Genomic DNA, 27,545 nt, shown 5'->3' with positions numbered 1-27,545 from the left:
GGGGGGCAGAAGGTACATTTCTACCTCATGCAGTAATAAGGTCACACATTATAGGACTTCTGTGGTTTAGTGCAATAGTCTGTCCTGACTGTCTCATGAATGCAGTCACTGTAATCAGTGTTACATTTACCACACTTGCAGTTCATGGCCACTGGGTAAGAGTAATAGGGGACGGTGTGTCGTGGGCAGCCAGGGAGTACCACCGTTCTGTACACCATGTCTTTATATGTGCACACATCCTGGGACAGGGCGCTTTTGAGGAGCAGCTTCTTACCATTGCTGTCCTACAAAAAAATAAAGAAGAGAGATGTTGTTATTCTGTTTTACTGAAGGATACACAAGTGACCCAGTGACTCAAGACCTCCCTGAGTCATTCGGATTGTGTTCAGAAGGCAGGCATCTTTCCCTGCAGACTGTAATGGCTGCAGCATTTCTAGTGTAGTTCTACTGAGATCCCTCACCAAAAATCTGCATGTGAATAGTCTCCACATCTCTATGAAGGTTTCCAGAGAATGCTGCACCGGCTGCCTGGCTCAGAGGTAAACCCACAAGTGACACCAGAGCTCCGTGACCTGCACTGACTGCCTATTGGTTTAAGGGTGGAATTTTAGGTGCTGGCTCTAAGGGTAGCATGGGACTTGCCTATGTAAGAGATACCTCTCTCCCCACACTGTACTGCCATCACTGTGATCAGTGCATTGACTTACCAGCTGCACACATGAGGAGGCAGAAGTTACTGAAACAATTCACTTAGTAATTTAAAAAAAATTCTGTCCCTCATTAAGTGGGAGAAAAAACTCTTTTCCATCCTAACCCCCAAATTCATAGGAGAAGAAGCTATTGCAACGTGAGCAGCAGCCGCCAATCTTCTACAACATTTTTGCTATAGGCACCAGATCCATCAGATGGCTTCTCCCCCCTCCCCCCATCGCCTCTGTGTCTGAATGATTTGCCAAATGTGGCAAGTGTGTGATTTTCTATCTATTGTAAATAACCTAAGAGATGAATAGTTTGTCCTGCTGATTTTCTAGAGGAAATAATGAGTGAGCTCAAATGTTCATACCACCGCAGTGGGCACAATAGAAGCACCCGCCTAGAACAGAATAGCGCTTGGTACCCGTGTCATGCAGAATCCAGCACAGATGGTTGTGTTGATGGCCAGGCAGTAGGCACATTCCCTCTTCTCCACGTGTATGATATACTCAGTGGGTGCACAAAAAGACATTGCCTGCCCAAAAGTCAGGCCAAAGAGAAGGGACATCAGAAAGATGGGACTCATGCTAGATGAAAAGACAAAATATCAAAGGAGAAAGCATTAGATGTGGCCTCCTGCCATGTTCTGAAGAGTCACTGGGGAACCAGTTATATTATTCAGAAAAGGGAAAGACAATGAAATTATATCTAACAAGAACCTGACAAAGTTCCACTACCCTCAGTCTTTTATTTGAAATAGTACTGACTGCTGCCAGAGGCAAGGTGCCAAAACACAGAACAATAAGGCAAATCTTATGTTCACTTCCTCCTATTAAACCCCATTACACAGAGCTTTCTGTTAATGAGTCCTAAAATGCTGATACAATAAAATAGCAGGAAGTTTCCCCAACCCTCCCTACTAAAGGATCTAAGAAATGTGACACATGAAAGAAACAATGAGCTCTAGAGTTCAAACACAAAACCCAAAATAATCACATTGGCTTTAAAGAAAGCGAGTCCTATAAAATGGTGAAAGAATGAAAATAAATGGTTGTGTAGACAGACTACATCATTACATTTCTGACACTCCAATTGGCTGTTTTAATTAGAGGCCCACTGACTGGAGCTGGTGAGAGATGCACACTGTCAGTAATTAAGTAACATTCTTATAAATGACAACAAATGACAGGTCAGTAAAAAGTTCAAATCAACCATCTACCAGCGCTGCTGACCTTTCCCATACATGCTGAGGGAGCCCTAGAATGAAGCTCTGATTAACTCCAAGGTCTGCTCAACAGCCTCCAAAGTACAAAGTTGAACTGACAGTGTCTATAAATTTATGGACATCACTCTCTGAATTCTCTCAGCTTCTAGTTTCCCCAGCCAAAGCCATTATGTTGTCCAGTTACAACACCTAGTAGCTGCAACAATGCTGAACCTGCAAAGACCAACCTGTTGGCAGCTGAATCTTTCCTCAATACAGGAGCCTGAGTCTGCATTGTGGAGTTGGAGAGGCTGTGACCTAGCACAAGCTGTCACTGTGCTTTATACTCTCCAAGCTAATACCAGGCTGAGTGTACTGTTTATATAATTGCATTTGAATTGCTGCTTTCTTATCTCGAACCTATCTATTGAAAATTCATACTGAACTATAAAGCAAATGTAATTGGAACAAATGTTCCAATTATATCCTCACATGGAAACTGGAACTGGAAATCTAATTACTTTAACACTCATTTTCCTCTCAGCCTTTTAAACTTTAAAAAATATTTTATTGATGAGTTAGGACAATAACATCATGACAAAAAGACTACCATGGACATATAGCCAACCTGGATGCTTAGAACTGAGGGCTGCTATAGGAATTACAGATGTTTATTTTTCCCTAATTGTTTATTTTGGAGAAGGACTTAATTCTGGCTCCCACTGACTAGTGTGACCAGAAACCAGATAGACATAACAAAGAGAGGCAGTAGCAGGCACAGAAAGGGCTAGATTCAGGAAGAAACTTAGGCATGGTGCCACTCAGCATCACCACATCTAACTTTCAGGTGCCTAGAAAATCACTGGGATTAATGAAGTCTAAGTCAGGCACTGGGGCTCCCTGTACAATGAATGGGGAGACACAGACATCCCAGAATGGAATTCGCAAAAGTCAGCATGCTAGGCAGTTCTCCATCTCAATTAGCCAATGGGAGATTCCAAGAAGAGGGAGGTGTCCTAAGATCTGCTCCACTCAGGAAGTTCAGCACCTCACTTTGTTTGGGATTTTCAGCTGCAAACTTTCTCTTGTGGTTAGGTGACTACACCACTTTTGCAAGGAGATGCTCCCTCATAACTTTTAGCAAGTGGTTAGGGTATTCACCTGGGATGTGGAAGACTTCCAGCTCAAGCCCTATCTCCACCTGAGGTGAGAAAGGATCTGCCATGTCTCAGATGAGTGCCCCACTCACTGGCTATATATGGGATATTCTGATATGGGGGGCTCCCTCAGTCTGTCCTGTTGAACCTGTTCCACTATAAATAAATAATGAGTCACTCGGCCACAGCATGAGAGATCTCAAGCATGAAAATGATTCTCTATCCTGATGGTTAGAGCACTACTTGGGAGACCCAGGATCCAGTCTCCCTGTTCCAATGACTTTTTAAAAATTATTTATTCACAATGGAACAGCTTCAACAGCAGAGACTGATGGTGACCCACATCAGAATATCCTCTTGCCTTGTGTGTAGGCACTCACCTGAATGGTAGTACAACTCTGTTCAAATCTCTTCTCCCTCTCAGGTAGAGGGGAGACTTGAATTCGGGGGAGAGGGGGGCGGCATCACACAACATCCCAGTTGTGTACTCTAACCAGCGAGCCGAAAGTTAGGAGGGAGGTCCTCTCTGCCACCCAGCCATTTTGCATAAGCTCCCCTATAGAGGTCCAACTTAGTAGATGAACTACGACGATGCTTAGTGGATCAGTCCCCACAGGCAACTTTGGCAGAGGAAGGCCTATCTTCCCCCGGCTCATGCATCGTTCTGGAGCCTAGGTATCCAGAGGCCAGGGGTGGGGCTGCAGTGCACATGCAGAAATGTAGGCACATAGAGAAGGCTTATTGCAAAAATTTTGGTGCTAAGGAAGTTGTGACACCTACTGGCTTCAGTGGCAGATCATGGGGTTTGTGAATTCCAGTGGGGCTTCATTCTGGAATATAGGTGCCTAAAATGGCACTTAGATGCCTAAGTCCTTTTGTGAATCTAGTCCAGAATTAGTAAGATTAAAACTGTAGTTAATTTGAAAAAATTCTCTGTCACTCCACCATTTCACATGGGAGGAGGAGTTTTAATCTACCCACACAAGTAGATACAGAAATTATTTGGGCATTGAACCTATTTTGCAAAAGATTGATGGCAATAAATGACTCAGAAGTTAGTCATATCCAGTGGGAATCAAGTCTCTATAAACAGCTATATGCAGCATAGCTAGAAGCACCATATGAAAAACTATATCTGAAGAATATCTAGAAATGGGAGTGCTCAGGTCCCAGTGGAGACTGGACAGATCCTGGGGAAGCAGTCTGGGTGGCTAAGGGGGTTGACTTGGCCTCGATGAGACGTGTGCATTCTCATTTATGGTAGGGCTGTTGCGCTCTCCTGCTTCATCAGTAGCCAACCTGCCTTCCTATTTCATTTATTTTGTCCTTAGAGCTTTGTTGGTTCTTATTCCACTGTTAGCATCCCAGACATATCCTCAGTAACCACTAGCTGCTGTTAAGTTTTTGTGAATCTGATCCAAAACATGTCACATAGCAACAGCCCAGTTCTCCATTTACATGGACAAGAGAAATTCAATACAATTAAGATTAACTTGACTTTGGTGAGCACAGAGTGAGTTGGGCAGCAGGGATCTAGTTAGCCCAGATTAATGCCAAGCTACTCCACTCGCTGGCACATTAGGTTACCTCACTGCCATAACTTCAGACTGCAGCACATGTCTCTTTGTCCTGGGGTAGTTCTTCAGTTATACCATAATGTCAGAAAAAACACTTTTTACTCCTTCCCCTTCATTTCCCAGGGGTCTCTAATAATGGGTTTCTTTATATAACCTGCCAGGAATTAGGTATGACTCCTTCTGGCTTAAGGGTATGAATGTAGTATTAATTGTACTCTCAGTAACATCTGTCCATGCTGCCTCAGCAGTACAATTATAATACTGATATTTTGCTCCTATTAGTATTTAACTCTTTCTTATCCTGAGATAATTAAAATGTAACTAGATATACTCTTTGTGTGGGTACATATATATTTATACATGCGAGTGAATGTGCATAAAACTTTAGTCTCAGGGAATAAAGTTCCTGCCTGAGAAAAGTTCCTGCCTGCACAAGGACACTGGAGTTTCTACTGAGATCCAGAAAGGATAGAAAAGGTCAATGCTAGAGAAAACATATTTCCTCCAAAATGTGGTAAGGGGGAGATAAAATCCAGTGAGATGCAAAAACTTCATAGACACCTGTCCTATCTAGAGTCTCTGTTCCAGTCCTGCACAAGTCAAAACACTGGCATCTGACACCTGTCACCTTCACAGCATACCTGCAAAGGGTACAGCTGGGGAGCAACTAGTGCCTTTTACCCACTGGTTGCTCCAGGCACCAGCGTTCCACGTGCGTCCCTGGGGCAGCAAGCCGCAGGGGGCGCCCTGCCGGTCCCTGCGAGGGCAGCAGTCAGGCAGTGTTCAGCAGCATGCCTGCAGGAGGTCCACTGGTCCCAGGAATTTGGCAGTGGGTACGCCGAAGCTGCAGGACCAGCAGACCTCTTGCAGGCAAGTCGACGAATCCGCAGGACTGGGGACCTCCCGCAAACAAGCCGCCAAAGACTGCCTGACTGCTGTGCTTGGGGCGGCAAAAAAAGCGAGAGCCGCCTCTGCTTTTACCCACCGATCTCAAAGTTCTTTACATATAGGACCCCAGGCTGTTGGGGTTGTGCTTGTATCTGCTGGTCCTGACATAAGGAACCCAGTGGATAAGGAATGAATGTGCCCTCACCATATTACATGCTGTTTACATTTAGTATGAGCAAACAGAGGACAGAGCCAACCAGCTAAGTACGTCAAAAGGGATCATTTTCCAAAGCTGAAGAATATTATGAATGAAACTGACTGAGAGAAAACCTTTACACACAAAAATATGAATGAAAATTGGTAGTTGCTTAAGAAGAGTTCATTACATGTCCAAAAGAGCCACAATTCTACAATCACAAAAGAGGAAATCTTGGGTTAAAAACTCATCCTGGTTAAGAAGGGAAATAAAGGCAGCAATTAGAAATATAAAAACAAATGGAAAAAGGGAAATCAAGTAGCAATCAATTTAAATTGGAATAAAGTGCAGAAAATGCATTAGTGACCCTGCAGCTTGGTACATGGGACTCTGATACCATGCCTTGTTGACAATAAACCTTCGCAGAGCCTTCGCCATGGAACCAAGCCTACAGTCTTTCTTTAGGAGTAATATTGAGGTGTGCTGAATCAACAATCTACGCTGGTGCAGAATACAGAGATGGTCCAAGAACAGCAGCACTAGCAACACTAATAACAATTGTCAGTTGAGTATCATCATCAAATGGAGCGTGTTTCTAGAGAGGTTCTAAATGGATTTGTTCTAAGCCTACTGCTTTCAACAGTTTCATCAGTGATCTGGAAGTAAAAGTAAAAGAACCATTTCCGATAAAATTTGCAGATTACACAAAAATTGGTGTAATGGCAAATAACGATGAAGACAGGGTAGTCATACAGTGTGATCTGGATCACTTGGAAAGTTGGTCCCTTTCAAACAAATGTGTTTTAATATAGCCAGATGCAAGGTCTGAAATCTAGGAGCAAATGTCTCCTACGGAATGGGGGACTGTTCCTGGAAAGCAATGACTCTGAAAAGGAGACACAGTGGACAAACAATTCAACCTAAACTGTCAGTCTGACACTGTGGCAAAAAAAGTGTAACATGACCCATGGATGTAGAAACAGGAGCAGTGAGTAGAGTATGGAGGTGATTTGATGGCTCAAAGCTAAAGCCAGAACAATTGAAATTAAAAATAGGCATACATTTTTAATGGGGAGAATGATTAACCACTGGAACAAACTACCAAGGAAAGTGCTGGATTCTTCATCTCTTGATGTCTTTGTATCAAGAATGGATGCCAAACACATTATTGGTCTCTATACAGGGATAATTTGGTGAAATTCTTTGCACTATGTTATACAGGACAAACTAGATGATCTAATGGCCTTTTGACCTTGAACTCCGTGAATAAATTCAGTGCTACAGGGAGACATTGCACAGAGCCGGGCATGTTGTATGAAGAGCAGTGGAGCATAATTCATCATTGTGCCTGGTAGTATTTCTGTGGTACATTTGTTCATTGCAACTCAATGTCTCGACTCATGACTTTTTCACTCTTGCTACCATTGGGCTCAATTCTCTGCCTGTACCATTGAGGTACCTGAGGCCTCATCAGACAGGATATAAGTCTGCAGTTTTCTCCAGTGACTTACACAAGCCATTAAACTAATGGTGTGCAACCTTCCCTTGTGCACTGGACTATGTTGTTCCCTTTCACCCTGGGTCTTTCTCTAAACTTGGGGCTCCTCTCACTGCAGCTAGGTCCCTGTCTGACTGCCTCTCTGATTCTTGCTGCTATGGTCTAAGAGCATTTTCTTAAGTTCACATGGCTGCTTTTGCAAGCATCTCCCTGAACAGTCCAATAGAGTCCAGAGTTTACTCTTAAGACTCCTGTAAATCCATTTCTCCTCCTGACCCACTGTTGACCTGGTGCCTGCTCAGTTATACAGAATCTCAATGTGCCACTGCAGCCTTCGAGCTCTCAGCTGCATTCAGTGACAGTCGGTCACACTGTGAATTATTTATCTCTAGCCTTTCTGCTAACCAAAACAATTAGTTCTCTGACATCAGTAATCTACACTTTCATGAAGTGAAAGCCTCTGTGCTGCTGCTACACAAGAAATGTTATGGATGATCACAGTGGAAGGAACCAAATCAGGGATAAAAATATTTGGTTTGATATGTAGGATTGTCAGAGAGATTCTGGAAGGCCAGAGACATTCTATACATACATTGGCATTCACTGAATCATTTGACAAGGATCTACAACGGAGACCAATGCCTAATGTCAAGACAGAATCGGGAAAGAGAATATCAAGTGGGAGGAAGGAGGCAGATGGAAAGCTAGCTTAACAAGAGGAAGCAATGACAGAAAACTTTGTAGGTGTTATGAGTGGACTAGCCCAAAATCAGTGTGAGTAAATCTGTTCATACTATTATAGGTAAGAGTCTGGGTTTTGGAATTTAAAAAATCTCCATGTTTGCAGATAATACTGGAATTGGAGACAAAGCCAACAGTTAGCAACAAGGCAGCTTGATCCCAGAGTATTGGGCTAGTTTAGGTAGACGAGCAGAAGAAAAGTGTCAGGAACAGGATCACAGTTATGGTTGGCGAATCGTTGCCAGTACCATCCCAATGCAGAGCTCCAGTGACAAAGGGAAATAAGATCCTAGCAGAGATAGACACATTAACTTTCACATTGAAAATGTTTGTGGCTGATGAATTTTCAAAGTCCATTTGTCAATCGCAGGCTCAGAGTAATCTCTTCTAATGTTTCCTTCTAGCTCTAATCTTTTGTAATCAAAGATTCACAGATCACAGTTCTGCTCCTCCGCTTCCAGGATTAGCTGCAGTATTTCCTTACCAACCAAGGATTTCAACACTAATACTCTCTCTTCGTTGCATAGCATATGATAACTATCTCCATTTAGATATTGAAAATACAACATAATCCACTTAATTATTGTTGTTTATACAGAACAGAGCATTGTGTGCAGCCAGAATGACTGGAAGTGAGGTTTTAGCCTTGTCTACCCAACTTTTCATCACTGATCACAACTGTAATTTTAGCATGTATTTAGATCTGCTATCAAGAAACCATTCTTGCTGCACATTAATCTGTCCAGAGAGAAGGCTGAGCCTGTGAAGTTCTATTGCTCTTATGCACTAATCTCAAGGTACTTGCAGTTTGACCCCCTCTTTTCATAAAAGTCATTGAACTTCAGTGGAATGTGTCCTATGTTTGAGTATTTTGTGTGCACATGTATTTGGGAAGGAGAGGACACTACACCCCTTTCTGAAGGACAAGCTGGAAGTACCAATGAATGTTCATCTCTCCTTCAGAACTAAAAATCAGAGGCAGATACAAGTATTGGAGGCCAGGATTGCCTCTTAACCTTCTATCTGCTGTCTTGCCTTCAGATACAACTGAGAATCTTGCAAAGAAACACTGCAGAATTTATCCCTGAAGCCTCCTTCTAGTCTGTGCTTCCTCTCTTTATATTAACCGCCTAACTCATTCTGAAGTTGGGACTCATCTGTAATTGGGTCTGGCCCTCCCTTCAGTTGCAACAACATGGACTGATTAGCTTTTCAGACCCACATTAACCATTTCACTAACTGTGGGGGGCATATATCCCATCACAATGTGAAAAAGAGCAAAATTTCCCTCAGAGAGGCTTCTTGACTCCTAAGATTACATTTCTTTATTGTAGAATTGTTAATCTGTGATGTCCCTGAGTGATACTTCCATTAATTTCCAATTCCCTGTCTGCACACACTCGCTGTCTAGTCAGTATCTCATACTCACACTACTCAGCCTTATTATTTATGCTGATTCCTTACAAAGGGAATAGAATAATATCTGTTAAAAAAGGGAATTACATGTTTCAGTGGATTAGAAACACAAGAATTCCCAGACTGGATCAGACCATATAGTCCATATAGTCCAGTCCCATCTCTGACAGTGACCAACACCAAATGTTACAGAGGAATGTGCAAGAAACCACTTAGCGGGTAATAAGGGAGAAACCTGCCCATATGTGAAGTTTCTTCCTAATCCACATTAGTAAGTCAAAAGGAACTATATCTAATGTGCAGTCAACCAGTGGAACTCTTTTTGCCACTCTTTGTGAAGGCAAAGACTAGAAAAGGGTTCAAAAAAGAACATCATGGAGGTTAAGTCCATCAATGGCCATTAGCCAGGATGGGTGAGGATGCAAAATCACCCTGGTCTGAAGTGTCTCTAGCTTGTCAGAAGCTTGTCTAGTCAGAAGCTGGGAATGTGCGACACAGGATGGATCACTTGATGATTACCTGTTCTGTTCACTCCCTTTGAAGTACCTGGCATTGGCCACTGTAAGAAGACAGGATCCTGGGCTAGATGGACTATTGGTCTGACCCAGTATGGCTGTTCTTAACCCATGTAATGCAACTGTGGATGTGCTCTGTATCCATATAAATGTCTAATCCTTTTTTATCCTGCTAAGATCTTGGTTTCAATGACATATTGTGGCATTAAGTTCTACAAGTTAGTTGTACAATGTGTAAACAAATTTCCCTTTAATTTTGTTGCCTTTTAACAAACTACAAAACAAGCTGTTGAACAGTGGAAAGTGGGTGTCTTAGAGATTTGGAAGCACTCTATGCATTTCCCTCTGTGACAATTTAGGTATGCTCCATTTTTAGGTTATCTATGCCCCATAAACTATTCTGAACTGAAATGCAAATACCAACATTTATTTGAAAACCTTTGTCTAAAAATTAATACAATGGTAGGAAACTTATATTACTGTCTCTGTAAAATAAAAATACCAACTTTTATTCAAATTGGGTTTTATTATAAAATAAGTAACTTTCAAACTTATCTTCAACCTGCTTTGTTAAATGTAGTTGTTAACAGACATGGCAAAATATTTTCTGCTTTGGCCATTCTGGATTTCATGTGTTTATTTCAATTGCACTGCTGTTCACAAGTTGCTTTAATTACAGTCTGTTATGTGAGTAGTCAAGTGACATTGTGACAGTGAAAATTTGCCAGTCATTTTTTAGTATGTCAGCCCTTTATCTATCCCAGGGGTCGGCAACCTACGGCATGCGTGCCACCGGGATCCCAGACATCAGCCCCACTCAGCCCGCTGCCGGCTGAGTGAACGGAACCCCAGGCCTGCATGTGAGCCGCCAGGGCGCAGGGCCCTAAGCCTGCTGTGGGAGGGACAGTGGCTCACACTTCCGGGAGCTGCAGAGCCAGAGCACGGCAAGGGGGAAGCCGGGGAGGGGGTAGCGCATGGGGACCGCCGCCCACATGCATACACTGCAGGAGCCCCCCAGGGGAGGCACCAGGCCGCAGCCCAGGTAGGCACACCCTGGCTCCCCCCTCACCATGCTCGAGTTCTGTGGCTCCTGGAAGTGTGAGCCGCTGCTGCCCCTCCCACAGCTCCCCCACTCCCGCTGCCTCAGCACTCCTCCACGTGGAGCCAGTGTCTGACCAGCATGGGCCTGGTAAGGGAGTCCCGGGGGGCAGTCAGGGAGCAGAGGGAGGGTTGGATGGGTCAGGAGTTCTGGGGGCCCTGTCAGGGGGTGGGGAGTGATTGAATGGGGTGTGAAAGTCCCCGGGGGTCTGTCTAGGGGTGGGGTGGGGATAAGGGTTGGGGCAGTCAGGGGACAGGTAGGGGGTAGAGTCCTAGGGGGGCAGTTAGGGTGGGTGGGGTCTCAGGAGGGGACAGTTAGGGGACAAGGAGCGGGGGGGAGTTGGAGGTTCTGACCAGGGCAACCAGGGTGGGAAGTGGGAGGGAGTAGATGGGGGTGGGGCTAGGGCAGGGCTCTCCTCTCTTTTTTAATTGTTGAAATATGGTAACCCTAGGCAAGGGGGGGCCGGGGACATATGGGGGCTGCTGCCCGCATACATCCTCTGCAGCCTACAGGAGCCCCCAAGGTGGCGCTGGGCCACAGCCTGGGCAGGAGGAACAGGGGGCGCGGCTGCAGCCACTTCTGAAAGGTTGCCGAGCCCTGATCTATCCAAATCTATCCAGATAAGATTATTTACCCAGTGTTTTTCAGGTGCAGCAGTTTGACCTGAATTACCTGGGAAAACAAAATGTCCTCTTTCCCACTTGTACTATGAATGCAAAATGGCATATTAATGATTTACCTACCTGTGAGTGTTGCCAAAACAATTATTATGTTCAGTCAGTTAAGGCTTGAGGATATTTAGTACTTTATTCTAGCACAGGTAAGGGATGTTCTCTTAAATCAGGAAGGGAATTCTACTGGTAAGTTCATTTTTCCCTTTCTTATGCATCCAGGATATTAATAGCGCTGCTGTGAGAGAGTGAGCCAAGAGCAGTGGCCTTTTTGCAGGAGGGTTTTTCAGAATGAAAAGGGCTGATTTAGTGCCCAAATGCAAGGTAGATATATGGATGAAACCTGCCCCCAAAAGGCTTCATGCTCTGTGATAAACTTGCAAAGAGTCCTGTGGCACCTTATAGACTAACAGACATATTGGAGCGTGAGCTTTCGTGGGTGAATACCCACATCCGACAAAGTGGGTATTCACCCATGAAAGCTCATGCTACAATATGTCTGTTAGTCTATAAGGTGCCACAGGACTCTTTGCTGCTTTTACAGATCCAGACTAACATGGTGACCCCTCTGATACTGTGATAAACTTGTGTTTCTCCCAGAGAGCTGGCATATGAGATGGATAAAGAGAAGAAACCTGGCCTTGAAAACACGACACTCACACTGGGCAAAAATCTACTACCACTGACACTGTCCTAAATCCAGAGTTGTTCCTTTGGCTTCAGGATCAGTGACAGAAGAACTTTGCCTATTATCTTTCCATGTACCACAATGTGTCACATTAAATAAGAGAATATGCAGTCACATCTGCTTTTTACTTCCAACCTACAAGCACCAGCTCACCTAAAGATTCTGAGACTGATTTTCTTTTATACTGAATATAATTTATTCCCATCTTAAAGCCCCTTCAAGCTATCAATGATATAAAGTGATCTTAGTGTAAATTAGAATCTGGATTTTCATCTCTGCACCTTCTTCAGAGTAACGTGTGAAAGATGGAAAAGACATTGCAGATCATCAAATTCACATCCCTCCCCAATTCTGAATTTTTACTGTTGATCTCCAAGAATGCGACTCCAAAAACACAGACGATTAGAGACAAAGAGAAAGCTGAAAAATCTGGTTTAGCTGAAGAAATGGGCAGTCAAGAATTGGGTATAATACTGACACCCAAAAGAAGGAAGGAGCCCCTGGAGTCTAGTGATAATAGAGCTTCACTTTTCCTGGGTCTTGTTTTATTACTTTCATTTATTTCCTGTACTTTAATTTTTTTTAGTCCTTTTGTATTTAGAAGTTGCATTGAGTATTATCTTTGTTCTGGGTTTAATTTGTCCTTTACTGTAACTATCATGCATGTTGGATAGGTTTTCTAAAACTCACTGTTTCTGATCAGAGAATGGTATTGCTATTAGCAAGAAGATTTAAACACCTACACCACTTCTGAGGGAAAACATTTGATGGGATTGCTACATATATTCTTTACAAGAGTCTAAAATTGTCTCTAGATAGGCAAAAGCTGCTTTTTAAAACTATTGTGAAATTAAGTTATTGGTAACTGCTAGCGTGACACACACAGCTTCCTGTAATGTGACCTGGATAGATTCATAGACAGGTGAACCCAACCCTAGTGCAGTTATCCCTGACTAATCTCAAAACTCCACTGCAACTCCATTGGTTACCATAGAGACACCAAGGTGTTTCACCCTGCCCTCCACTGAGTGTATTCCAGAGTCTGAATAAACAGGAACATGCTAAGACAGTGTATCTGTTACTCAGAACTACCTGCAGGTACGAGTGCCACCACGTTTCATAGGCTAGGTGAGTTCTGAAAGTATTATTTTGGTAAAATTTGTTCTGATTTGATATTTCCGTATGGCATTTAAAAATTCCACTTATTTTGAACACTAAGACAGAGAATATAAAGTGTGTGGAATGTAATTGCGTCATTAATGTCAGCTCTCAGCTACGAGTCACCCGGAAGTACTTGGACATGCTTGGTTTGCACTTTAGTTTTAAGTTCCAAAAGTGTTTGATATTTCACTTGGAGTTTGTAAATTTGGGGTTTCTTTGCAGTTATCAAGACAACTTGTTGGTTTGACTTACAGTGTGTAGTGTTGTGTCAGGTACTCTATCAACTCTAGTTTATTCTATTGTTTAACAAAAACAAACAAACAAACAAAAAAAGCCTGATATCTAAATCCCAAAATACTGGCATTCTGGGCTAAAGCAATAAAAGCAAGCTAATAATTTTGCAATAATAGGTAATGTTCCAATTTTCCATGCTTAAAAAAAGGCTTGTAGCTTATAATTATAGAAACTACAGTGACTGACAGTTAAATATTTTAACAGGAACCCAGGCTAAACACAGAAATTAGCTGAGTATTGCAAACAATTTTCCATTAATATTTGTTCACACTTGTAACAAAATTTGCTTCGACTTTGTTTTCCTTCAACCCTCTTCGCCCTTCTCCCCCACCCCCACCCCGCCTACCCTTGTTTTCTGCGAATCTAGAAAATAAATTCAGTGGTAACAATGAATATTACTGACAAGAAAATTTGCAGAAACAGTTAATTTTAAGTGAATATTGCAGAGTATTTCCTTTAACTTCACACCTTAATTAATTTTAACTGTACTACCTTAATTCATCTTTACTTTCCTGAGTGTCCCTGTGTAGACAAGCAAGCCCTCAAATCCCAAGTAATAAAGCCCAGCTACTGTCACAGCCATCACCCAAAACTCCTGCAGGAACTAATATCCCACAGATACTAAATTAATCTATTTTGCTTACCTTCATGGCTTTGTTTGTTTGTATATTTGCACAGAGAAGGGTAAATCTTCAGCTGAGCAGGAAGAGTGAGAAGCCATAATGGATGGAATACAACGTGTGTGTGTCAAGCTCCTTTTGATTTGTCATACAGTAGTGATGTTTTCTGTTCAGGCTTCAGATCAGCCTCCCCCTGTGAATGAAGACATGCAAACAGAAGCAGTATCCAATGTATCTGGAAATACAACCATATCTAGAAGTATTGTAATGTCTACCATTTCAGATGAAGAAGCAGTTAATACAACCACAGTGCAGAATATAAGTTCCAGTTGGAATACAATTGCTTTGACAGCAAAGATAACTAGTTCATTGGCTTTAACAACTTTGTCACATTTTGCACGAAGCACTCTACGTCCCCTCAACACAGACACTAGCAGCCCTTCAGACACTACTATTAGATTCAACACTGTTATGACATCACCTACAGTTTCAACCTTTAATCAAGCAACTGACAAAGATTCTAATCCCAGAACATCTGCAATCACATTGAAACCAACAGCTCAATCGTCTACAGTCACACAACTAAATACTAGCAAAGCTTTGGATTCAGTTCCTACAACACAGGCTTCAGGTAGGTGTCATTAGATTCTATGGCAGCATTTCCTAACCTGCGGTGTCAAACTAGTTCACTGTGTGCACCCAGTTGCTGGAAAGAAGCAATGGCATCAGGCATTGGGGTTCATCATGTACACACGACAAATGTGTCAACAAGTATCAAGTGTTAGCTGCTTTCCGGGCACCAACATACCCTCCCAGCTTACGTGTTCAGGGCCTCTGGCCCTGGGAACAAACCATCAGTTCTGTTTCTCTTCTCTATTCCCATGAACTCAGCTCAGCTGCAAGAGCTACCATTGGACACCCAAAAGTATGTCACTTCTGTTGAGTGGAGGACTTGAGAAGGAATCTTCCTAGGAGGGGAAGGGAAAAAAAATGTAATGGAAAACCAAAGACTGAAAATTACATAGAAAAGAAAAAATTCAAGATTAGACAGTGGAAAGCAGAGACAGGAAAGGACAGAAACAAAGAGACATACTGAGCCAAGGTGTCAAGGAGTATGAGAAAGAGGGCCACCCATGCCTCCTGAAAAGCAGGCACAAGTTGATGGAACAGGTATTGAGGATCTATGCTAGCAACATAACAAAGACAAATAATCATGTAAGCCAACATTTTAAAGTGTGGTGGTTTAGTGTTAGATAACTATATCCTTATTTAGGCCCTTACGTCAAAATGACCTGATTTTTATAGGGCTCACCACTCACAATTCCTATTGCCTTCAATGCAAGCTGCAGGTCCTCAGCCGCTGTGAAAATCAGGTCATTTTAATTTAGGCACCTAAGTATGTATTTAGTTGACTAACTTTAGGTACCCAGATTTTATAAATTTTGACCATGTGCTATATCTTTGATCTGCTTTCATATATTTACAGTAAATCTGGGAGGGTCAAACCCAAACTGAAACATTTACTTTGAAAATTCACCACAATAATAATAAAATAACCAGACTTCACTACTAGACTCATTTGAATAAACATAGCAGCTTGGGTGTGTTGCTGTTGGGTTGCCCCATGACAGCTTGGAGGTTAAGGGAGTTCAAGTCTATTTTAGGGAGTTTTTTTAAGGGAGAAGTTAGAATTTGAATCTGTCTCTTTAATAATTAGCACATGAAAACCTTCTGTATTGCCATACTGAAACCTAAAGATTGAGATGTGTTGTTTTTGTAGCTGTGAAATAAGAACAACTTTCTAAATTATTTTATTGAAACAGGAGGAATTCATCTAACGAATTCAGAGGCCATTCTGGTCATTATTTTCAGCAGCATCCTCACATTTGCTGTTCTAGCAATTGTCATATGCAGTCTTGATAAATACAGGAAGAGAAGAGCTCAGTATTCCCATCACCCACTATATGACACCTCTTCTGAAACAGGTTGGCATATTTTTAATAAGATGTATCATATATCAAACGTACATTCTACATGTGCACATTACAAATTGTTTATTCAAGGCAACCACTTCCCCCAGTAATGAAATGCAGCAACCCCGAGGAAGAAGGTGGTAAATTTTTAACAGTGTAAAGCAGTGGTTCTCAGCCTATTTACTACTGTGGGCCACATACGCAGCTCTCTATGTCTTATGTGGACTGCATCCACACAATATATATCAGGGGGAGGCAATCTGTGGCACATGAACTAATTTTCAGTGGCATTCATACTGCCTGAGTCCTGACCACCGGTCCGGGAGTCTCTTCATTTTAATTTAATTTTAAATGAAGCTTCTTAAACATTTTAAAAACCTTATTTACTTTACATACAACAATAGTTTAATTATATATTATAGACTTCTAGAAAGAGACCTTCTAAAAATGTTAAAATGTATTACTGGCACTCAAAACCTTAAATTAGAGTGAATAAATGAAGACTCGGCACACCACTTCTGAAAGGTTGCTGACCCCCAATATATATACTACCTGTATAGCCCTGAAGGTGTGTCACAGGCTGCAGCTGTGTGCTGATTGGGCTGCAAGCAGCCCGTGGGCCACAGGTTGAGAACCACTGGGTACAATAACTCTGCACAATGGTCTAAGTGCCAGATCTTTGGTGGTTGTAAACTGGGCCGGTGCAACCTGTTAGGCGACCTAGGCCGGATCTTCAGCCGCCCCGTCTCCACCGGCATTTAGGCTTTTAGGAGGGAGCTGAGACAGGGGGGCACAGGGAGGGCTGCCTGCAGCAAGTAAGGGGGGGGGGTGGCACGCAGGGGAACTCCCTGCCCCGGCTTACCCCTGCTCTGCCTCCTTCCCGAGCATGCTGTGGCTGCTTCACTTCTCCTGCCTCCCAGGCTTGCAGTGCCAATCAGCTTAGGAGCCGCAAGCCTGGGAGGTGTGAGAAGTGAAGCAGCCACGGCGTGCTCAGGGAGGAGGCAGAGCAGGGGTGAGCTGGGTGGGCAGCTGCCGCATGGCTGCCCAGGCCAGGGGAGGCGGGGGACAGCTGCCATGGCCGGAGGGTGCCTCGGGGCGGAGGAGGGGTGGGGAGTTGCTGCAGGAGGGGCAAGCTGCCATGGGAGGGCACCTCAGGGCAGGGGGGGACAGGGAACCGCCGCCGGGCTCGGGGATGGGGGAGGCCGCAAGGTGGAAGTTTCGCCTAAAGCGCAAAACATCCTTGCACCAGCCCTGGTTGTAAAGCAGTATTGTTCCAATTATTTCAGTGGAAATACACCAATTTACACCTGCTGAAGATGTGACTTTTGGGCAGGAAGTGATAACTTAGCATCTTTTCCAATTACAACTGTTATGGACAGTTAGGCAGGCAGATTTTGAAACTGGAATTTGACCCAGAAAAGACGGTTACTCACCTTTGTAACTGTTGTTCTTCAAGATGTGTTGCTCATATCCATTCCAGTTAGGTGTGTGTGCGCCGTGTGCACGTTCGTCGGAAGACTTTTACCCTAGCAACACTCGGTGGGCCGGCAGGGCGCACCCTGGAGTGGCGCCGCTATGACGCTTGATATATACCCCTGCCAGCCCCTCCGTCCATCAGTTCCTTCTTGCCAGCTACTCCGACAGTGGGGAAGGAGGGGGGTTTGGAATGGATATGAGCAACACATCTCGAAGAACAACAGTTACAAAGGTGAGTAACCGTCTATTCTTCTTCGAGTGCTTGCTCATATCCATTCCAGTTAGGTGATTCCCAAGCCTTACCTAGGTGGAGGGGTCAGAGCGAGACATTGCGGAATGTAAGACCGCTGAGCCAAAGGTGGCATCGTCTCTGGATTGCTGGACCAATGCGTAGTGCGATGCAAAGGTGTGGATGGAAGACCAGTTAGCCGCGCGGCATATTTCCTGGATGGGAACATGTCCCAAGAACGTGGTAGATGAGGCTTGAGCCCGGGTAGAGTGGGCGGTGAGATTGCCAGTCGGAACCTGAGCCAAGTCATAGCATGCCCGAATACAGGATGTCACCCAAGATGAAATTCGTTGGGAAGAGATTAACATGTCCTTCATGCGCTCTGCCACCGCTACAAATAGCTGAGGTGAACGTCAGAAGGGTTTGGTCCTCTCGATGTAAAAGGCGAGAGCCCTGTGGACATCCAGAGTATGCAGCTGTTGTTCACAGCGCGATGAATGCGGCTTCAGAAAAAAGACTGGCAGAAAGATGTCCTGATTAATGTGGAAGGCAGAGACCACCTTAGGGAGGAATGCCAGGTGCAGTCACAGCTGTACCTTGTCCTTGTGGAACACCGTATAAGGGGGATCCAGAGTCAATGCTTGAAGTTCTGAGACTCGCCTAGCCGAGGTGATAGCGACGAGGAATGCTGTTTTCCAGGACAGATACAGCAGCGAGCATGTAGCTAAAGGCTCAAAGGGGGGACCCATGAGCCTAGTTAATACGAGGTTTAGATCCCAGGTAGGGGTTGGGCGTTTGACCTGAGGGTAGAGTTGCTCCAAGCCTTTGAGGAATCTGGAAACCATGGGGTTAGAAAAAATGGAACTGCCAGTTTCCCCAGGATGGAAGATGGAAATAGCTGCAAGATGCACTCGTATAGAAGAGATCGCCAGGCCCTGCTCTTTGAGGGACCATAAAAAGTCCAAGACAGTGGGGACTGATACAGTTTGTGGAGTAAGGTCATGCTGGGTGCACCAGTGAGAGAAGCGCTTCCATTTAGCGAGGTACATTGTTTGCGTGGAAGGCTTTCTGCTTCCCAGCAGCACCTGCTGCATGGAGGTGGAACAATGCAACTCCGATTGGCTCAACCAGACAGCAGCCATGCTGTCAGATGAAGGGACTGCAGGTCCGGGTGGTGAAGCCTACTGAAGTCCTGCGTGATGAGATCCGGATAGAGCGGCAGGGGAATCGGATCTGTCAGAGAAAGGTCGAGCAGCAGTGTGTACCAGTGCTGTCTCGGGCAAGCCGGAGCCATCAGAATTCGGCGGGCTTTGTCCCTGCAGAGCTTGAGTAAAACTCGGTGGACGAGAGGGAATGGTGGGAAGGCATAAAAGAGGTGACCTTTCCATGGAATTAGGAACGCGTCTGAGAGGGAGCCTGGGGAGCGACCTTGTATGGAGCAGAACAACTGGCATTTCCTGTTCACTTTGGAGGCAAAAAGGTCTATGTGGGGAAAGCCCCACCTCCGGAAAACCGAATGGAGAATGTCCAGACAGATGGATCACTCATGTGACAGGAAGGATCTGCTCAGTTGATCTGCGAGAGTGTTCTGGACTCCTGAGAGAAAGGAGGCTACTAGATCTGTGGACTGGGCTATGCAGAAGTCCCACAGTTGGATCGCCTCCCGACACAGGGGGGAGGACCGTGTCCCGCCCTGCTTGTTAATGTAATACATGGCCGTTGTGTTGTCTGTGAAAACTGCAACACAACGGCCCTGCAGATGGCGTTGGAACACTCGGCACGCCAGCCGGACCACTCTCAGCTCTCATACATTGATGTGTAACGTCAACTCCCGGGACGACCAAAGGCCTTGAGTGCGAAGGTCCCCTAGGTGAGCACCCCAGCCCAGAGATGACGCGTCCGTTGTTAGGGACGTGGTGGGCTGGGGTGGATGGAACGGCAGACCTGCACACACCAGGGATGACATTCGCCGCCAGTTGAGGGAGCCCAGAACAGTCGGCAGAAATATGAGTATAATGTCTATGGCATCTCTGCCCGGACGATAGGCTGAGGCGAGCCAGATTTCTAGAGGATGCATTCGCAGTCTGGCGTGCTTTGTGACGAATGTGCATGCAGCTATGTGACCAAGGAGGCCAAGGCAAATGCGAGCAGAGGTTGTTGGGAAGCTCTGAAGTCTTTTTACAAGGGAGACTATAGCCTGAAAACGATGTGGGGATAAACTGGCCGTCGCAAGGTTGGAGTCCAGCATGGTCCCAATAAACTCTATCCTCTGCATTGGCACCAGAGTGGACTTTTCCAAATTGATTATCAGGCCTAGATGCATGAACAGATCCTTGATGATGGTCACATGGCTGATGACTTGTGCCTCAGAGGCCCTTCGAATAAGCCAGTCGTCAAGGTATGGGAAGACATGTATTCGACGACGACGGAGGGAAGCTGCGATGACCGCCATACACTTCATGGAGACCCGAGGGGCCGAGGAGATGCCAAAGGGAAGGACCATAAACTGATAGAGTTGATGATTCACCACAAAGCGCAGATACCGTCTGTGCGTGGGGGGTAAATTGCAATGTGGAAATATGCATCCTTCATGTCGATAGCAGCGTACCAATCTCCAGGATCCAGGGAAGGAATGATGGTTCCCAGGGATACCATGCGGAAAAGATGGTTACTCACCTTTGTAACTGTTGTTCTTCGAGATGTGTTGCTCATATCCATTCCAGGTAGGTGTACGCGCTGCGCGTGCACGTCTGCCGGAAACTTTTTACCCTAGCAACTCCAGTGGGCCGGCAGGTCGCCCCCTAGAGTGGCGCCAGTATGGCACCAGATATATACCCCTGCCGGCCCACCCGCTCCTCAGTTCCTTCTTGCTGGCTACTCCGACAGTGGGGAAGGAGGGCGGGTGTAGAATGGATATGAGCAACACATCTCGAAGAACAATAGTTACAAAGGTGAGTAACCGTCTTTTCTTCTTCGAGTGATTGCTCATATCCATTCCAGGTAGGTGATTCCCAACTTTTACCTAGGCGGTGGGGTCGGAGTGAGAGGTCGCGGCCTGGAGTACTGGAGAGCCAAAGGCCGCATCATCTCTGGACTGCTGAACCAGGGCGTAATGGGAAGCGAATGTGTGGACCGATGACCAGGTCGCCGCCCTACAAATCTCTTGGATCGGTACGCGGGCCAGGAAAGCCAGCGATGATGCTTGTGCTCTGGTGGAGTGAGCAGTCACACGGCCTGCTGGAACGTGGGCCAGGTCATAGCAGGTCCTGATGCAGTAGGTAACCCAGGAAGATAGCCTCTGGGAGGAAATCGGCAGCCCCTTAACCCGGTCCGCTACCGCCACAAATAACTGGGGGGACTTGCAGAAGGGTTTGGTCCTGTCCACATAAAATGCTAGCGCCCGACGTACATCTAGCGAGTGGAGCTGTTGCTCTCTGCGGGACAAATGGGGCTTTGGGAAAAAGACTGGGAGGAAAATCTCCTGATTAACATGGAAAGCTGAGACCACCTTGGGAAGAAAGGCAGGGTGAGGCCTCAGCTGTACCTTGTCTTTATGGAAGATGGTATACGGCGGGTCCACTGTGAGGGCCCTCAGTTCGGACACTCGTCTAGCTGAGGTAATGGCCACTAGGAAGGCGGTCTTCCACGAGAGGTAGAGCAGGGAGCAAGTAGCTAATGGCTCGAATGGAGGGCCCATGAGCCGAGTTAGGACCAGGTTGAGGTCCCATGAAGGGGCTGGAGGGCAGATTTGTGGATAGAGCTGCTCCAGTCCCTTCAAGAATCTCGCCACCATAGGCTGGGAGAAGACAGAACAACCGTCCATTCCCGGGTGAAACGCAGAGATGGCCGTTAGGTGGACCCGGAGGGACGACAACGCTAGACCCTGGGTCTTGAGGGACCAGATGTAGTCTAAAATAGTGGTGACGGGAGTCTCCATATGGCTAAGAGCTTTCTCTGAACACCAGCAGGAGAAACGCTTCCACTTAGCTGAGTAAGTCGCCCTCGTGGAAGGCTTTCTACTGCCCATGAGAACCTCCCGAACCGGGGTAGAACAGCGCAGCTCAGAGCCTGTCAACCACGCAGGAGCCACACCGTAAGGTGTAGAGACGGAAGGTCCGGGTGACATAGCCTGCCGTGGTCCTGGGTGATCAGGTCCCGATGTAGGGGCAGGGTAACTGGGTTGGCTACCGAGAGGTCCAGCAACATGGGGTACCAATGCTGTCTGGCCCATGCTGGAGCTATGAGAATCACCCGGGCTCTGTCTCTGCGCACCTTGAGGAGAACCCTGTATATCAGCGGAATGGGAGGGAATGCGTAACACAGGTGGGCTGTCCATGGGATCAGGAATGCATCTGCTAGAGACCCTGGTTCCCGACCCTGGAAGGAGCAGAATGCTCGACACTTCCTGTTCTGCTTGGACGTGAAGACGTCCATCCGGGGATGACCCCACCTCTGGAAGAGTGAGAGGGCGACGTCCGGACGGAGAGACCACTCGTGCAAACGGAAGGATCTGCTCAGCCGATCCGCCAGAGTGTTCCGCACTTCCGGGAGATAGGAGGCGGAAAGGTGAACCGAATGGGCTATGCAAAACTCCCAGAGGTGCATTGCCTCGAGACACAGGGGAGAGGATCTGGTGCCGCCTTGCTTGTTGATGTAAAACATGGTCGTTGTGTTGTCGGTGAACACCGCGACACAATGACCTTGAAGGAGATGGACAAATGCTTGACAAGCAAGGCGGACCGCTCTCAACTCTCGTATGTTGATATGGAGGTTGATCTCTTGAGGTGTCCACAAGCCTTGAGTTCTCTGGGTGCCACAGTGCGCTCCCCAGCCCAGATCTGAGGCGTCCATGGTCAGGGATGCCGAGAGTTGGGGCGGATGGAACAGGAGCCCCGCACAGACCATGGACCAGTTCAGCCACCAGCGAAGAGAGTCCAGTACCCTCTGAGGAACGGTGACAACTGTGTCCAACGAATGTCTGGCCGGTCGATACTGCACAATGAGCCATGATTGAAGAGGCCTCATGCGGAGACGGGCATATGCCGTTACGAACGTACAGGCTGCCATGTGGCCTAGAAGGGCCAGACATGTTCGCAGAGAGGTCAGCAGGGCCGCCTGCAAACGTAGAATGATGGCCGACAGCGACTGGAACCTGGGGAAGGGTAGCAAGGCCCTGGCCAGGGTAGAGTCCAGAACGGCCCTGATGAACTCTATCCGCTGCGTGGGGAGCAGAGTAGACTTGTCCACATTGATGACGAGGCCCAAGGCAGCGAAGAGGGTGCTGATCCTGTCAACATGAGCACAGACCTGCAGCTCCGATGTGCCTCGGATCAGCCAGTTATCCAGGTAGGGGAAGACGTGAATGCGGCAACGTCGAAGGTGTGCGACGACGACTGCCATGCATTTCGTAAACACCCTCGGGGCCGTAGAGAGGCCAAACGGAAGGACCGCAAACTGATAATGTTGGCGGCTGACCACAAAGCGGAGAAAATGTCTGTGTTGGGGGGCAATGGAGATGTGAAAGTAAGCGTCCTGCATATCGAGGGCGGCGTACCAGTCTCCGGGATCCAGGGATGGGATGATGGTTCCAAGGGATACCATGCGGAACTTCAACTTCACGATATACTTGTTGAGTTCCCGCAGGTCGAGGATGGGCCTGAGGCCGCCCTTGGATTTGGGGATTAGAAAGTAGCGGGAATAAAATCCCTTGCCCTCCTCGTTGTCCGGAACCGCCTCTACGGCTCCCTTGACAAGGAGTGCGTGTACCTCCTGACGGAGGAATTGCTCATGAGAGGGGTCCCTGAAGAGGGACGGGGAAGGGGGGAGGGGCGAAGAAAACTGCAGGCGATAACCGGCCTGCACCGTACGCAAGACCCAACGGTCCGACGTTATTCGGGTCCACGCCGGGAGGAAAAAAGAAAAGCGGTTGGAAAACTGCGGGGAGGGCTCCGGAGGGGAAACTGGTACTGCGCCCTTGGGCGCACCTTCAAAAGGAAGGCTTTGGCCCTGGAGGGGCCTTGGCGGAGCCTTGGTTCTGCCCCGCTTGGCCACCGGACTGCCTGCGGCGGTTGTTCCTGCCGCGGCGCCAAGAGAGGTCCTGCCTTGGGCGGAACTGGGGGTACGGCCGCCGCTGCTGCTGCTGGTTTTGCTGCCGGAATGGCCTGCGCTGCGTCGCAGGCGTGTGCATGCTGAGCGACCGTATTATGACCCTGTTGTCTTTGAGGTCTTTTAACCTCGGGTCTGTTTTATCAGAAAACAGGCCCTGGCCTTCAAAGGGGAGGTCCTGGATTGTATGTTGGAGCTCCGGCGGAAGGCCAGAGACCTACAGCCAGGAAATTCGGCGCACCGTGAGCCCCGAGGCCAGGGTCCGAGCGGTCGAGTCGGCAGCATCAAGGGAGGCCTGTAGCGATGTTCTTGATACTTTCTTGCCCTCGTCCAGGATGGTGGAAAATTCCTGGTGGGCGTCCTGAGGCAAGAGCTCCGCGAACTTCCCCTGCCGCTACCCACGAGTTGAAGGAGTAGCGGCTGAGGAGGGCCTGCTGGTTTGAGACCTGGAGCTGTAGCGTCCCTGCCGAATAGACCTTGCGGCCCAGGAGGTCCATCCTTCTCGCCTCCTTCGACTTGGGCGCTGGGGCCTCTTGCCCGTGGCACTCCCTGTCGTTCACCGACTGGACCACTAACGAGCAGGGTGTCGGGTGAACATATAAGTATTCATAGCCCTTCGGGGCCATGTACTTTCGTTCCACCGCTCGAGCGGTCGGAGGGATGGAGGCCGGTGACTGCCAGATGTTATTGGCGTTGGCCTGGATTGTCTTTATAAAGGGCAGGGCCACTCTGGTGGGCGCATCGGCGGAAAGGATGCTCACCACCAGGTCCTCAATTTCAGACACCTCCTCCGCTTGCAAGTCCAGGTTCTGTGCCACCCGGCGGAGGAGGTCTTGGTGCGCCCTAAGATCCAGCGGGGGAGGACTGGAGGACGAGGTACCCGCCACTGCCTCATCCGGAGACGAGGACGAGGAAACCCCCGGCAACAAAGTGTCCATGGGGGGGTCCGTGTGGGGCTGCACCTCCGTCCCTGGAGGGAGCTCTGAGTCCAGGTGACTGGACCTGCCATCCGCTTCCGGAGAGTGAGGGGGTCTCGATACCGTCGCCTCTGGAGGTCTGCATTCCCCCGTAGGTCGGGGGGTAATGTGTTGCGGGCCCTGGGCCTGGGAATACGCCCAAGGGGTCCAAAACCCCCACTGCTGAGGCCCTCGCTCTTGTGGGGGAGGGTTCTGGAACAGGGCTGAGTGCGTGCCCTGGCCCATGGCATAGGCGCTGTCAGTCTGGGAAGAGACCGATGGCTCCCGAGACGGCCACAGAGGTGCTGAGCCTGATTGGTATACGACTCTGTGCGCCGAGACCGACGCTTCCCTCGGTGCCGAGGCTCGGTGCCGCGACGCACATCGGTGCCGGGATCGGGATTGGGAACGGCGTGATGACCGGTGCCGGGATCCGGATCGGGATCAGGAGCGATGTCGATGCCAGGAGTGGGACCGCGACCCTCGATGAGCGCGGTACCGGGATGGCAGCGGAGACCGAGACCTGCCACCGGCACGGTGCCGGGAGGTCGACCGGGATTGGGACCTACCACCGGTTCGGTGCCAGGAGGTCGACCGAGCCGCCAGATGCCGAGGTGAACGGCTCCTGGAGTCTCGGTGCTGGCGGTGAGACGAGCCTGACCGGGACCGTGCAGATGGCGATCGGTGCCGCGAGTATGACCGGTACCGCCTGGGAGAGTGGTGCCGGGACTCAGAGCGGCGCCCCGAGCGCGAGCATTCACGCCTCCGGGGTGATCGGTGCCAGGGCTCGGGAGACAGCGCTCGAAGCATCGGTTTACCCCTGGAGGTTACCCGTCCCGGGGGTGCCGGATGAGGCTGCGATGGCTCCGTCATCGCGATCAGGTCCCGAGCCGAGGCAAAGGTCTCCGGCGTAGACGGTACCCGGAGCTCGACCCCTGATCTTAAGGGGGAGCTAGGAGGGGCTGGACTCGACGGACCTTCCGGGCCCGGAGTCAACAGCAGTCCTGCAGGCGGTGCCGCAGCTAGGGTAGGTGCCGGGCGGTCCACTCAGGCCTGCCTGGATGGTGTTGCAGACGTCGAGGGACGAGAGTCTGCTCCCGGTGCTGGAGATGGTCGGTGCCGGGGAGTCTTGCCGGTGCCAGCGCGGTCTGGTGCCGGAGTAGAACTGGCTGACTGCATCGACGGTGCCGGAGACAGAGCCGCTTCCATAAGGAGAGCACGGAGTCTTTGGTCTCTCTCCTTCTTCCTGCGAGGCTTAAAAGCCTTGCAAATGCGGCACTTTTCGCTGATATGCGATTCCCCCAGGCACTTAAGGCACGCGTTGTGGGGATCGCTCGTAGGCACTGGCTTCTTGCACGCCGAGCACTGCTTGAAGCCCGGCGAGCCAGGCATGGGCCCGGTGCCGGGGAGGGCAACGGCCCACCCGCAAGCGATGTTAGACAACTATATTACAAGATTTCAATTAACTACTAACGAACAGTCTATCTACTAACTAACTATGAACTATTTACAACGAAAGACGATGAACAAATACAGGAGAGCTAGGGACGTGGAGGTCAGCAAGCCGCACTCCACAGTTCCAGCAACCAACACAGCGGTAAGAAGGAACTGAGGAGCGGGTGGGCCGGCAGGGGTATATATCTGGTGCCATACTGGCGCCACTCTAGGGGGCGACCTGCCGGCCCACTGGAGTTGCTAGGGTAAAACGTTTTCGGCAGACGTGCACGCGCGGCACAGCACGTACACCTACCTGGAATGGATATGAGCAATCACTCGAAGAAGAACTTGAACTTTTTGATGAATTTGTTCAGTCCTCGCAGGTCTAGAATAGGCCAGAGGCCCCCTTTTGCCTTGGGGATTAGGAAATAACAGGAATAAAACCCTTTGCCCCTTAATTCCTCTGGCACCTCCTCTATAGCTCCGATTGAAAGGAGCCTCTGGACCCTCCTGGAAGAGGAGTTGCTCGTGAGAGGGGTCCCTGAAGAGGGACAAGGAGGGGGGATGAGAGGGAGGGGGTGAAACAAACTGAAGATGGTATCCAAGTTCCACCGTGCACAGGACCCAATGATCTGAAGTTAATTGGGACCATGCAGGGAGGAACGGGGAAAGGCGGTTGTAGAACTGAAAGGGATCCTGGGAGGCAATTGGTACTCTGCTCTCGGGTGCACCTTCAAAACTTTGATTTGGGTCCTGCTGTTGGTTTGGTGGGACCAGAATTGTTACCCCCTTGCGGTCCAGACTGATGTCTGCGGTCGGTACGACCTCGTCTTCTGGCAAAGTCTTGCCTTGGCCTAGGTGGGGGGTAAGGGCGCTGATGTTGGGAGCGGAATGACCGTCTTTGAGTCTGAGGCGTATGCATTCCCAGCAAACGCATAATTTCACGGTTGT

At 48.0% G+C, this 27,545-nt stretch overlaps 2 protein-coding genes across 4 annotated transcripts in view; one reads left to right on the top strand and one right to left on the bottom strand.

Moving 5' to 3' along the window:
• Nucleotides 1–41: 41 nt before the first annotated feature.
• On the bottom strand, nt 42–1,280 carry TSHB (thyroid stimulating hormone subunit beta). The gene is made up of 2 exons (XM_030562725.1): nt 1,118–1,280; nt 42–284 (listed from the first exon to the last, which is right to left on the bottom strand). Exons 1-2 carry the CDS (start codon nt 1,277–1,279, stop codon nt 42–44), a joined length of 405 nt encoding a protein of 134 aa, XP_030418585.1. The 5' UTR covers nt 1,280.
• Nucleotides 1,281–11,816: 10,536 nt separating this feature from the next.
• The window catches only part of LOC115651632, a 28,016-nt gene continuing 12,287 nt past the window's right edge, over nt 11,817–27,545 (top strand). Inside the window, exons 1-3 of one of the 3 annotated variants that reach the window (XM_030562723.1) lie at nt 11,817–11,844; nt 14,477–15,049; nt 16,242–16,403. In XM_030562723.1, coding sequence (XP_030418583.1) covers nt 14,521–15,049; nt 16,242–16,403 — 691 coding nt within the window. In that variant the 5' untranslated portion in view covers nt 11,817–11,844; nt 14,477–14,520. Of the gene's footprint in view, nt 11,845–13,392; nt 13,472–14,476; nt 15,050–16,241; nt 16,404–27,545 lie in introns of those variants that run through there. The other 2 variants (XM_030562722.1, XM_030562724.1) reach the window with 2 other exon arrangements.

Source organism: Gopherus evgoodei, chromosome 4 (assembly GCF_007399415.2).
Source record: "Gopherus evgoodei ecotype Sinaloan lineage chromosome 4, rGopEvg1_v1.p, whole genome shotgun sequence".
NCBI classification, from domain to species: domain Eukaryota; kingdom Metazoa; phylum Chordata; order Testudines; family Testudinidae; genus Gopherus; species Gopherus evgoodei.
Note: the sequence above shows the minus strand (reverse complement) of the source record. Positions and strands in the feature narration are given on the sequence as shown.